General features: G+C 37.0%; 1 protein-coding gene across 1 annotated transcript in view; it reads right to left on the bottom strand.

Moving 5' to 3' along the window:
- The window catches only part of LGR5 (leucine rich repeat containing G protein-coupled receptor 5), a 94,898-nt gene that overhangs the window by 14,174 nt on the left and 66,484 nt on the right, over positions 1 to 14,240 (bottom strand). The window contains exons 5-13 of the mRNA XM_009566198.2: positions 13,146 to 13,361; positions 10,290 to 10,361; positions 7,704 to 7,772; positions 4,674 to 4,745; positions 3,787 to 3,858; positions 3,622 to 3,690; positions 3,405 to 3,476; positions 714 to 779; positions 445 to 516 (exon numbers count right to left, since the gene is read on the bottom strand). Of these exons, the coding sequence (XP_009564493.2) occupies positions 445 to 516; positions 714 to 779; positions 3,405 to 3,476; positions 3,622 to 3,690; positions 3,787 to 3,858; positions 4,674 to 4,745; positions 7,704 to 7,772; positions 10,290 to 10,361; positions 13,146 to 13,361 (780 nt within the window). The remainder of the gene's footprint in view (positions 1 to 444; positions 517 to 713; positions 780 to 3,404; positions 3,477 to 3,621; positions 3,691 to 3,786; positions 3,859 to 4,673; positions 4,746 to 7,703; positions 7,773 to 10,289; positions 10,362 to 13,145; positions 13,362 to 14,240) is intronic.

Genomic DNA, 14,240 nt, shown 5'->3' with positions numbered 1-14,240 from the left:
GATACTGCAAAAACTTAATGAGTAATTTCTGGACAAAATTACTCTGCTAGCACGTGCATCTCTGTGAAAACTAGAATCTTGCACATGGATGGATTCTATTGTTTTAGACACTGATGTCTGTAGAAAGATTTCATGATGTCTAAGGGTGATTATTACATGAAACTACTAACAGATACCATCTCTGGCTCAGTATCTCTCTCTACCTCCACCAGAAACATTCAGAAGTAACAGCTTTTATAGTTGTAAGTCTACATGTTCGAATTCATTTCTGCAGATGCTAAACTTCACAATGTTTGTTCTCCTTTCATAGTTATGACCTAATGCGTAAAAGATCAAAGTGAGGAAAAAGAGAAACAAGGGTGTTTGGGCGCATATAGTGAGCAGACGGTATATACCCCATGTTTTTTGAGAACTTGGGTGAATGGCTGTTAGGGCTGTACTCACAGGGATCGAAGAGCAACCAGCTGTCGAAATGTGTCTGCTTTGATTTCACCAATTTCATTGTGATGCAAGTCACTGAAATAGCAATAAGAATCTCCTCAATTTCAAAGGCACTTGGAGGACATTTTGTGGTGTTTCAGATTGTGTTTATGATCCACTTCAACATATTGCAAGAGTACGTATTTGGGATATGTCAAACTGGTGAGTAATAACCAAACACATTTGTATACAGATGCTTCTTTTTAGGCTTTTTATGGTAGTTTGATGCTTACATTTTTTGGAGTTTTTTACATGCAGTAAAACAGGGTAAACCTTCCAGCAGGTTATAAGACAGATCTCTGTAATACACAAGAAAAGAAAAGATTAACATCAAAGTAAGGTTAAAAGAAAAAGATCTTTCATTGTCTACCTTCACGCTCAATTTAAAATAACCTGCTTTTATCCACACCCACAGAACAGAAATGTGCAAACTCACTTATCATCTCTCATCTGTTAGATTTTGATTTCTAACTCAAGAGGAGAGAGGAAGGGAAAGGTAAGAGGTATTAACTCCACATCCTACGTTTGCAAATTCCTTGCATTGTCTGAAGATTTCCTCCCTGAAGAGCAGGCTTCTGCTGAGTGTTCTACAGCAGCAATACTGTCCATCTGCTCATAGGGACTATTGGATTTACACCACAGGCTTCATATTTGTCACATTTCAATTCTGACAAATATTTAAACTTTTAATAGAATCTACTAAATATAAATACCCATATTTTTTCAGAGAAGATCCTGTATTTGTCTGCTAAACCCACAATGCACCGTAGTCAGCTTTTCATTCTACACTTCTGCTAAAGCACTATTGCCTCTGATCCTTAGATTGTTATAACTGAGGGAAATGGTTAAAAAAGTACCGGAACTAACTTTGAAATCAATCACTACATGGGGGGAAAAAAACTTAAAAAAGACTTGAGCCAAAACTCAACAAATTACAGAATAACTGCAACATCTGGACTGATTTATAGTATAATATAGCTAATCAAAACCAAGCCCAGGCAATTTGCAGAAATTGGAGGGGAACAAAATGGAACCAAATACCCACCTTCACCACCCAGCAGACTCATCCTATATATATATATACATGTTGCTTAGGGAAAACTGAATGGGAAATCTGCTAGTGAAAAGTATATAGTAAAAACTCTTTAGTAAAGATGTCCTTTTCCACAGTTATCAGATATTATCGCAGAAAAGAGTAATCTATCTTCACTCCTGCTTCCAATTCTTTAAAACAGGTCCATCTCTAGCTATTTACCTCCTTGGTAAAATTTAATTTCTACTGTTACTGTTCCAATAGGGGCATTTAGACTTTTCTATATTTGATTTGTGGAAGTGGTGCAAGTAATGACTGTGTGTGTTTTTAAGGTGTTCTGCTCTGTTTTTCTATGCACAAAGGCTACCATCAATATATGTGCATTTTTAGACGCAGCAGGGGACATTATGGCCTCCATTTTTTGTATTTTTCAGAGGTACTCTGTGGTCCAAATCAGACACGGCAGAGGAAAATTCAAGTGAGCTGGAGGCTTTTAGGCAAAGGTAAAAGATGTTTGGTATGTCTGACGGATGGTGGCTATTCTGTCATGCACAGATTTGTGATCTAGGTCTTCTTAACATATGTTACCAGCTTGAATTTAATACATATTGACACTCCTTCTTTGCACACAGAAAAAAATAAACCAAACACAGAAATATTCTCCCCTCAATTTTTGTTACAGCTTCAGGAAATATTTTACTTGTTTATTTTTAAGGATTTTTTCCCACTTTGTTAATACTTCGTTATACTTCATGGCACAGGAAAAACTAATGCTGAAACCTAAAGGTGCACTTGCAGGATCATCCTGATTTGATGTGAATGGGGAAAGAATAACTCTGAGTACATGAAATTGCTGTCAAATTGGTCCCCCACCCTTCTAAATATCATCTCTAATAATACAGCTTGATGCTCAAAAGTAAAACCCATGAATTTCCAATGGGAAGTCCTATTCTACAATGAGTTGTACGAGTTACTAATTGCCATAGTATTTATTTGCCTTCCGTTATGAGATTATTTATTGTTTTAAATAATACAGGACATATTTAAACTTAAGATTGTGTGCGGACTTTCTTCTGGCAACAGACTCTGTTTCTGTCTGTTATCATTCTGGAAACTATTATATTAAGTCCATCAACTAAAACTTTTTTTTTTTTTTTTCTGGATATGTTCATGACATCCATGCTGGAATTCAAATAATGTGTTATAATTAGTGCTATTTCAATGTTGGCCAGAGAACTAATACCAAATACATTCCCAGTGATGTAATACACAGAAGAAAGTGCTGTTGGCTCATTCTCAAAGAAGTGTACACAATGATTACTTTCGTTAGTGATTAAGCAAACTCCAAGAAAATTTTCAAGCTAAAATAATATTGGATATTAAGTATAAAAAACCTGTGCACCAACTATGCCAAAGAATAGTCTGTTACAATTTCAGTCAACTATTTATGTCTGGTTGGAGAAGAAACTAAAGCAGAGGCAAAACAATGACTCAAAACTACACTTTTTACTCAGTTATATTTTCCATGCACTTCACTGACTTATCTGTCTCGGTGAGAAAAAAACCCTCATACTACTGTAGGAAAGACAGAAACAATGAAAATAAGGTAGTTCTGCTGGTTTTTAACAAAATTAAGAACTGTCTTTACCCTTTCCTAAAAATATGCAAAGTAATTACTTTGCATCATTTAGCAACATATGGGAAATCCTGACTGATAACTGGGTTGTGAACTTTGGGAGTAACACGGATGCCTGCTCCATGAGCTGAATTCTTAAGAAGCAACGTGATACACGCAGATACCAGTAATTGGGTAATTTTGAAATCATAATGTTTTCATTTGACCATTAATCTGTTGCGTTAATGTAATATTAACAATCTTACTGAAACGTACAGCACTTGGAGATTAGGTAACTGGTCACAAGCTGATTTGGGAAGAGAGGTAATCTGTGCTCCTGTGAGTGTCCTGTTCAAAGTATTTATAAAAGAAAAAGGAAAAAAAAATTGCTTTTTAAAGATTGCATAACAAACGTATATTTTAACACATTCTTTAGAATATATCAGTATCCAGAAAAATAAAACAAAGCCAAAAATACTTCTTTAGCACTTACAAACTCTCCAGACTTGTAGTCCCCGTCAGATCAGGAAACTCTGTTATCTGCGAAGCACCATTTAAAGTCCTAGAATTTAAAAACATCATTACAATAACGTTGTGATGAGGGAATTGTGGGGAACCTCTAATATAGACAATTAAAATAAAGAAAATAAACACATACAGAGTTCTGAGTTCTGGTAAGTGTTGAAAAGCAGATTTTCCCACAAGCTGGATGGGGTTATCAAAAAAATGTCTGAAAAAAAGAGGATAAAAGAGACATTTTAATGAATAATATCTTAGAAGATTTAAATGTATTACATGACTATACTATAAGCAAATGAGTAAACTCTATAATGAATCACAGACTGTGCATCTCTGGTTGTAACAGATGTGCACCTCTGGGCTTTTCTTGCCCACTAATCTATATCCATCAACCACATTTCACCTTTTGAATATTCGAGGAATCATTGTTTTCTTGGTTTTAAAGTAAGAACCCGGTCAACAAACTACTCCCTCTTCCTACCATGTTTTCAAAGACAGAAATCCAAACATGAACAACTTCGTTATGACCTGAGACAAATTTAAAGTTAGCTGGGGAAGAAGCCAGAACTTCACATACTCAGAAGAGGTTCCCTGGCACTTTTGTAGCCATGCTGCTTTTGCTTACAGAATAACATTGCTAAAGATAAGTCACTGTTTCTCTTACTTTCTTATTTTGAGGTGTGTCCATTAAATGCATTCTCATGGAAGATAATGGGAACTCAGACTGGAATCTGTCAAGAGTTATTTTTGCTAGCTTCTACACTGCCAGTAATGCTAAGAGACTTAGAAGAAATAGTTCAAATAAAAGGTCAAAGGCCAGGGATCACTACTTGCTTCCCTTAAACAGGGCATGCAAACTGCCAATTCTTCCCACAAAATTGGAAAGACGCGAGCTTGTTTGCTTGTATAATGATGTGCTACACAGTATGCTCATAAGAAGACCTATTTGACAATTAGCTGCAAATACAACACTCAGTTCCACATTCTGTAACAAGAAGAGTAATTGATAAAACCATTATCACTTACATTGTAATAAGCGATGGGTTACCCACAAATGCACGTTCAGGTATTGACTTGATATTATTGCTATGAAATCCCCTACAAGACAAAAAATGGTTTACACAGTAAGAAAAGAAACCTATGAAGGCACAATCTGTATTGACAATGCACGACAATCTTTTTTTGTTAGTAATAAGAAAAGTGTCTGTATATAAAAGTATGACCTTGTTTTTTCGACTAAGACAGAACTAAAAAAAGCAACAAAATAGATGCAATTCTGCACTTTCCTAATGATTAAAACCATTCAGTTGAAGTAAACTGCAAAATAGCATTTTAAAATTCAGCAGTCCTCAGTAGGAAACTGCTATGACTGTATGTCATGTATCTACAACTTTATGCGTGTATCTATATATATCTAATGTAAATATGCACATACACACAAACCTATAACATTAATAGTTAAATAATAATAATAATAAAATAAATAACAATAAATATATATATATTTCTCCCTGCACTTGTTAAACGTCCACTATTTCTTTTCTTTTGATGATAATGGATTGCAGAAATTTATCGAGTAAATTATTTCATACATTATACTGTAATACATTGAGCTTCCCATCATCACTTTTTAAAATATTTTAAATGTGGACATAAACCAACTGACCAGTGTAGCCGTGCCCACTGGACAGAGGGCCAAATCTTTGTCTCATCATTAATTACTGGGTTTTATTCATATGAGTAATTCTCCATTGTGAAAAACAAAAGAAACAACTAAGATTTCAAAAGAACAATAATGATTTGTGTGGGAAACTCCCATTAGTTCAGTCGGGTATGAAAAAGGCTTCTCAGCTTAAATTTATGCATTTAGAAAGCCTCAGATTGTTCACTGATGCAAGCACACTTGGCCTTTACTTGAGTGGGTCCCACGTTATTGGTTTTAGTTGTTTAGGCATTGTGCTACTGCTGATGAGCAAGGCTCTGAATCCCTAGTTCTTTCGCATGAAATAAAAACTGCATCCATGCAGATGTAGACTAAGCAATGTGAGGATCCCATTTAATCTAGAACCAGTAAACAGACTGGTTTTGTGGCTGCATTGAGTGGGTTTTCTTGCATGGAAAAAAAATGGCATGACCGCTTCCTAGGGCAGGATCTGGCCCCTCATCACCACTCCGACTTGAGTTAGAGGGAGGGAGCGGTGCCATCATCAGCCAAGAGCAGATTTCAGTGTATTTCTGTACAGAAGAGCCTGAAGCTGGCTGGAAGACAGCGTGCTCATGTCTTCAGCCTGTGTCCTGGGGCATGTACCCATGTGATTCACCGTCTGAAATGAAAGCACTTTACAGCCTGCCAGTTCACATACTGAAAAAAAGAACACTGAAATCTATCTGCACCATGGGTGAAAAAACAATATGAAGGTCACACAGGGAAAAATGCTTCTACGAGTATCTTCAAAACCCAGTCTGGAAAACATTACCTATGCGTTAACTTTGGGTAACAGCTATACCCACTGATTTTTGAGAGGTAATTACTCCTGCAACTGACTTTGAAGTGCAGGGCATCTGGGACAGTAGTCCCTGTAGCATCAAACAGATAAGATCCTGACATGCTGGCCACCTGGCAGCAGATCTCCAGCTCTGACTGGCTGCCTTGGATGCCTCCAACCTGCAGACAAAAAATTCATAGTCTGTATTTTCAGCCCATGCGCAAATTCTGAGAGAAATGAGGTCCTACCCATAAACACCCTTTCTAAGATGGCCCTGCAATGAGCTCAACGTCTGTGGGCCTGGAGTCCCCCTTGGGTGAGAACGGCAGGGCATGCATAGGCTCAATCCTCATGCTCATAGTATTGGCTTCCAGGGCCCAAATAATGCACTGGAGTACCTCGTGCCATGGTCTGTACTGGGTTCAGGATGTCAGGTTGCAATTTCACACGCCAAAGACTTCCTACGCTCTAGGAGCTTATCTGAAACTACAAGTTTGATACTTACAGGTGAAGTTCTACAGGGCCACTAAGTAATCTCAAGCACATGAGGCAGTTTGCTGGACTGTGCAAGGTGCATTTACTGCAAAAGTTATCCATGTTTGGCTACTGACTCCAGAGGTCACCAAAACAAGGTGATACTTCTACGCTGCTGGATTTCATACGAATTATTTTAGCTGACAGATGATACAACAGCAGCTGAGAATAGTTGTACTGAGAAACTCACTGCCCCGCTCCCTCCTCCAGAGCAGCATTCTTTGCCAGCACTGGAGGTGCTGAGCTATAATCAACTTCCCTGTCTTGGAAAAAATCCTAGGTAGCTACCTAAAGTGGTTTTAATCGCAGTTTGTGATGTGGAAGGGGTACAACCATGTCCGACTACTATGTGATTACCTAGTTTTTTCAAAATTCTGTGCTGATGGTACCAGTAACATATCAAGTAATTAAAACAGAATGAATTCTGAACATATACATCGATGTGCACATTGTGTGAATAATGCATGAATACAATTTAATTCTTGTTTTTATAATTTAGGGGTTCCTACACTAAATTTGGCTGGATTCTTTTAATTGTTAATTTTTCAAAATGCAAACTATGCCTGTGCATCCAGAAGTGTTTTATTTGCAGCATTAAACAGGATTCCTTATTTTGAAAAGAAACTGCTTTAATTTAATAGGGGGAAGGGAGGGAAGAAAGTAAAGACATTTAGACCTGACGGACTTATAAGGGTGTCACATTCTTCTTTTAGACTAGAACACCGTGATACATAGGGATTGCTGGTGATATCCAACTGTTGCGTTTAGGACTCAAACTGTGTTTATCATTTACAGCATTCCAAGGATGAAGTTGCTGGAAAAACCTACTGCATAATGCAGTATAAAAATAAAAGTTATCAGCACTTGACTGGTCTAAACTGAGTACTGAAAATAATATTTTATGCATGTTGACATGTTCATTAGTTTTTCCTAGGATATCAGTTTTTAAGGATTACTGATAAAATTACCAGCATTAAAAAAAATAAACACACACTAGACAAAACATCCTCCTTCCTAATATGGGCTTCGTACTTACAATTCTTTTAGGTTTGTTAGTGTCCTGATAGCAGTAGGGAACTCGTCCAGACTGTTGTAATTTAAATCTCTGTGTGAAAATAGATATTATTATTTACGTTATGCACTGCAAAATGGATAACATAGAATTGTTGGCATTTGAAATGAAATATCATCTCTCATGCACTGAATAAATACATACAGCCAAAAGCCAAGAAATCCTCAAAAGGATGTTTTCCAACAAACTCTACCTAGGGCACATTATCGTTCCTATTTTTTATCGGCATCCTAGTTTTAGTTATATCTTAGCTATTCTGCAATAAAGAAAACATAAGTGGATTCAGATACTACTAAGGGATTTGCTGTTTTGTAAATTGCTCATCGTTTGTTTTGGCTTGAAAGTATTACTAGGACAAAAATTACTTTCAAGCAGAATATTCAACAATTTAGTATGGTAAGTTGCATCTTACATAGCTATTACGTCTAACTAGAAAGGTTTCATTTGCCTCTGACTCACTGACTTGTTGTATTAGGGTTTTTTTTTTCTGATGAAAATATCTCATAAGAACTATTTCAAATGGTTCAAAGTGGTAAAAATAAGAGCTACTGGATTCGGGAGGGTAAAAATGATTTGGGCAAATCTTCCTCTGGCTAAAACAAGTGGGAAAACACACAGTAAGTTCAGTGTTACTATTATTTGTGTTGTTAAGTTTAAGATTCGTCAGTATTCATACGGCAAATGTTAGGTTAGCTAGAGTAGTGACCTCTGCTTAAAGAACTGCTGCGGCAAATAGACTTTATTCTGATACGCTGAACAGACTGTAAGCCTACTTCTGCCCTCAGCAAGACATGTGCATCCTTTGACATTCAGAAGACACCTGAAACTAAAATGCTAGTTTACTGTGATGCTCTCTGGCACTGTTTTGTGAAGAATACAGTCTGAAAAAACTTGAGCCTTACTGAAGAGGCAAACCACAGATTACAGTTCACAATAGATTGAAATAGAAATAGTATCAGGCTGAAGTAATGCAGGCAGGAAGCTGCTGTCTGAACTCAACAAGGCTTTCCTTCCTGCTTGTAAATCTCTCTCTCCTGCTTATTGACAAAAAGAGATTACAGGCATGTGTGGTTTGGTTTTGCCCTCCAGTGATATGTGATTTCCAGATCTATGTGTTGATGCAAACGAATGACATTAAAGCTGGTGTCCACTCTTTAGATTATCTTGAAATGTTCTGGAAACCAGTCTACACAGTATGCAGTTACTGTGCTTGAGGCAAGTGCTACATTCTCCTATTGCGGTGAAGTGGCTCCCGGGTTCATGACTGTCCTCTCTGTTTTCACCTCTCTCATGCCATGTGGCTGGGCCTGGGTATGCAATTACTTATTCCATTGTTCTGTTTTTCCTCATTTTTGACCAAGTGCCATGTGAATCTCACTTAAAAAAACAAAACACATGATTACATTTTCCTTCTCCCTTTCCCGTCCCCCTTTCCGGTGCTACACTAAGGGACTTCCTTGCAACTCACAGCCGGCTAAATGTCAAAATTACAAAACTGCATTTCAGTGCCAAGGGATAAATGTAATCAAAACTAGTGATAGAAAAAAAAAAAGCCCCAAACTTCTTGCTTTCTGAGCTTAATGAAACATGAAAGTGGGTAGTACATAGTTCTGTGGATGAGAAAGCAAATAGTCACCTTTACACTAACATTATTCACATTTGAAACTCTGTCCATTTGTTTCTCATAACAGGCCTTTTAGCCTCTGTCCTGGTTGAGTGAAATATCTAAAATCTCTGAAAATGATGAAGCTGATTCTGGCAGGTGCCAGGGGGAAGGATATGCAAGAGTCTACTGTCCCTGTAGCACTTTGGGGGTCTGCGGTCTACTCTTGCAGACAACATCTTTATTTGATTAACTCTGTAGTGAAATACTTTGTGTTAACCATCAGCGCTGTGTTCCTGTTTTCCTTTCTTCAGAGAACTATTTTTTTGTTAGAAAACTCAAGAAAATTTGATTTGGTCTTAACAGAACTACTGTGAAAGCTTGAGGAAATTCCAATCTTTACTAGTGCTATTCTTTATCAGAGTGCTTTAGAGATAAAAACTTGGATATAAATGAAACATTCCTCTTCTCCCTTGTAAAACACATGCACAATTTGGCTACCTTACACTTTTGCTTTTCCCAGGGATGAAAATATAAAACCATCTAATTTTATGATCTTCTATGGCAAGACAGTTTCTTAATATTAAAGGTTTTCATTGCGACAATTTCCCAATCTAGCTGTTAGCTTTATTGTTTAAACAAGACAAACAAATAGTACTAAGCTAGGCAAACACAACTGCTCATGAATAGCCACTTCTTTTTCAAAGCTTAGTACAGTTTCCAACTGTCCATCAAACTATTTATCAATTGACAATACTTATTAAAAAGGCAAACTAATTTTATAGTAAAAAATAGGATTTGCTACATGGAGTCATTGTAAACTGTCACTTAGATCCTGTAGTGATTAGGCAAGCCAAACCCCACATTTAGCTTTTAGTCTATTTTTATTCTTACAGAATATTAATGAAAACACTGAAAAAAAGGAAACAAATAAGAGGTCAACTCACAAAGTCTCTAGGCTGTGGAGCCCATCAAAGCATTTCTTTCCCAGGGAGTAGATTCTATTGTTATGGAGATGTCTGCAGGGGGACATTAAGCACAGAGTCAGGAAAGCACACTGCACACAGTGGACTTAAGCAAAACATTTTGATGGTTAAATCAAAAGAAACTTATTTTCAGGCATGCACTAATTATATGCAAGTCATGCTTTTGCCAGAGCATCTATAAGAGGCACCTCCACCACCCTCCTCCCTTTTCCCCCTATACCTCCCCACTCACACAGTCTTCCATTTGGTTTCAGAGAAGAGATATGCTTTAAAATCACCTAGATTGCTAACAAAGGGTATACCCTGGAGTTCCAGGTTGGGATTTGCATTATTGAATACTGGGAAATCGTATTGTCAGTGACATATTCTCAGTGATGGTTAATTATAAGAGTGCCTTAAAAAAACTGTGTGTGGCGTCTGAGGTACATATTGAGAAGACGTAAATTCAGAAGGTGTTAAAGCGTATGGCACAGAACAGGAGCAGGTGAGGAGATGGATAGTATGTCAGACAGGAAAGGGACACTAGCCTTGTAGAATGAAAGAACACACAAAGTCATAGGACTAAAAAGTCATAGCTTCACTGAGATGAACAAACTCACCAATCTTAAAAGTGCTGTAATTTACCCTTCCTTGAAACTACAAAAATAAACAACTACTTTCTGAAATGTTTATTAATTGAAAGTAACCTTTTAATGTATTTCAATCAACTGTTCTGCATGAAGGCTGAGTCCGGCTCATTTCTGAGTCTTTTAGACTGACATGGAAGACCCCCTCTCTCTGTGTGAAGCTCATTAACGTGAGTAGATAACCACTTCAGGTTGTTTTCTTAAAAAGGATGCCTTTTTTCCTTTTATTTTATTTTCCTTTTATTTTATCCTCAAAACTCTACCCTTACAGTGGAGGGAAACTACAGAAGATTTTAAAAGATAAGGAGGGCTGTGCATGAGGGGCTGCCAGGCACTTCCCCTTCAATGCTTTGTTCTGCTCTGAAAATAGTGTTTACGATCAGAGGTGCTCCAAATTTTCTGCAGAACCTACAGAAATCGAGTCTACCTGTCCATAAAAGGCAGGGATTCTGATGGCAAAATGCAAACGTTCTGAAGGCTTTTCCTTTCCTAGGAAGAAACATAATCAACTTTTTATTAAAGACTACACTGACCTTTAATGCTTTAGTTGGCATGGAGAGTCCATCCAAATTTTAATTATGTTTAATCTTTAAAGATAGAACTTCAAGCCTGCTCCAGCTGACCATCTATTTTTGCAATAAGTTGAAAATTTGACAGGCTGAATAGAGTAGCAAAGAGAAGAAAACCAAAACAGACACAAAGATTTTGATGAACCAAAAATATCAGATGTTGTGGATCATGAGGAATGATTCAATTATTAATCAATAAGAAGCCTAGATTAGAGATAAGCAAGGTGGATATAAAACAAGGAAACCTAAGAGAGGAGGAGCAATAAGGCCATGAAAAGAAATAATTTTCTCTTGCATTTCTTAACTGCCCTGTTATAACTATATTTCTGGTGGGGATCTAGTGAATGACATTCAAGATAGTCTTTTGTCTTTAGCATTACTGAGATAAGCCTAGAAGCTCAGTCAAATGACAAGTTCATCCACTCTTTAACTTGCATGGGACTGATACTTAATGTAAACAGAAGGCAAAGATTCTGAGCCATAAGGTAGCTGTTACCTTCCATTTTTGGTGCCCTATATGCTTATATGAATATATTAAGTGCTAGACAGAGATGGTGATTATAGCTGTCCACAGAGAACCCTGACCTGTGCTAGGTTCAGTGCTTACACTGGGCCTAGAAAATGCTAAAATATCCCAAGTGTTGTTTCAGACTGCTTATAAAGCTTGAGTATATTACTTTTTCTTTAATAATGCTAACATTTTGCAAAGTATCCTGAAATAACTTCTCCATCTCAGTTCTCCTTCTTAGTTACTTCATCCAGTCTAGAATTTTTTCCACTTGGTACATTACCAGAAGATAAAGAGATGAAACCATTCTCCACTGTATTCCTTTCAGATTTTGGTGTGAGCTATGCATGATTTGTTTAGTTGAACTGGTATGAAAAAATAACAAAATGCAAAACTACATACACTTTCTATGAAAGGAAATGCATACTTTTTCTATCGGACAGCATTCTTTCCAAGTCGCCTAGAAAGCTTTCAGTTCATTTCCTTTTTTTAAAGCTTTCAGTTCATTTCCTTTTTTTAATCTTCCCTCATTCAGTACACACTGCCTTAGAGGCTTAGAGGGTATACAATTCACCTCTTCCTGTTTGTTTTGCTAAACAGGGTGATTTTAAAAATTTCCTTACACAGTTCTTTAATGGAGATGGAAACTTTTAAGGTTAGCTCAAAACAAGTGATTTAGCAAATGTAGTTTAACTGTAGGAAGATGTAAAAAAATCTGTTTATCCAAGATAATTTTTAATTTTTTTTTTTTGTATATGCAATCCAGAACATATATTTTTCAATAAGAACTTTTTCTACAACAAATCGAACTGGCCTCTTGGTAAAGGAATATTGCTAAACCTAGTGCAAATGTAGAAGGGAAGCCACAGATCTGTAGTCCAAGATACCAATTTAATACTAAGAATGTAAGACAAACCAGACATTTAATTAACCAATGTATATGTCTACATATCATTTACCAACTGAGGAGGCGACAGGGGAATACTTAATTATTAAAGTTTATCTCAGACAATGTCTAAATTCAAAGTTGTATTTTCAAGTAATTTATCACAAAATGGTCAAAGTCCTGCAAAGAAACAGAGATTATGGCTAAACAATAATCAGTAAAACTTACAGAACTACCAAACTAGAGAGGTTTCCAAAAGCATAGTCTGGTATGTAATGAATTTTATTCAGTGCCAATGTCATTGCCTGAAGTGCCGGTAAACTTCTAAAAGCTTGGACAGGAATTTCTGTCAAAGAATTATCGTCTAGCCACAGGTGTCTAAGGGAGACCAAGCCATTGAAACAGTTGGGGGGCACATAGTTGATGTGGTTGGCATCCAGACGCCTAGGAGAAAAAGAAAAGAAAATTGACTCTGAGAAAAGAACAGCGGACTTATGCAATGCATATCAGAAGTTATCATCAAAAAGACAACCCCAGAGGATGGACATAGGGTGCCATATCCATTTTTTCATTTCCAGGAGAGTCTACGTTTCCAGTTTGTTTGCAGCCACACCTCTGAGACCTCACATTGTGCTTACAAGTCTCCTTGTCAGCTAGCTCTCTGTACACAGCTCTCCTTTTGGAGCCATCAACTCACTGAGAGCACGCGCGGATCAGTTTTGAGCAGTGCCTCTCTACAGACTGGGTATGAACGTGTTTTCTTTCCCTATTATTTGAAAGTACGGAATAAAAAATTGTAAGAAACTCAGCCAGAGATTCTCTTTCAGAGCCTATAAATCACCAAGCTGCCAGCTGTTTGGGGTTTCCAAACACTAGACACCCACTCTAAGAGCCAAAAATAAAACTCACTTCTGAGTCTCTGTTCCTGTTTCATCTTTTCTTACATATTGTTTATTCCAATGATTCCAGTGAGCACTGAAGTTCACATTTTTTAGTAGTGGCGCAAAATGTTTTTTAAATAGAGATTACCGTTGCTAATGCATTGTATTTATTTTGAAAAAGAAGTTATTAAATACACTTCAGTTGCTGCAGAGCCAACAGAGGGAGCTCAGCTGCACATGGTACCTCTTCAGAGCCTGCAGGTGATATCTCGCGTTCACACTTGTGTAAATAAGGATTAAATCTACTAAACCTTTTGCAGATGTGGTGCTAGAAATATTATGTCATATATTCATTGGCTTTTGCTTTTGCTCTGTTTTTCTTTCTCATTGTGACGCTTTCAGGGAAATATTTAAAAAGGTGCTGCAGATTTCTGAAATGCTG

The sequence above is a fragment of the Cuculus canorus genome, chromosome 1 (assembly GCF_017976375.1).
Source record: "Cuculus canorus isolate bCucCan1 chromosome 1, bCucCan1.pri, whole genome shotgun sequence".
Lineage (NCBI taxonomy): Eukaryota > Metazoa > Chordata > Aves > Cuculiformes > Cuculidae > Cuculus > Cuculus canorus.
This window is presented reverse-complemented; position numbering and strand designations above follow the sequence as displayed.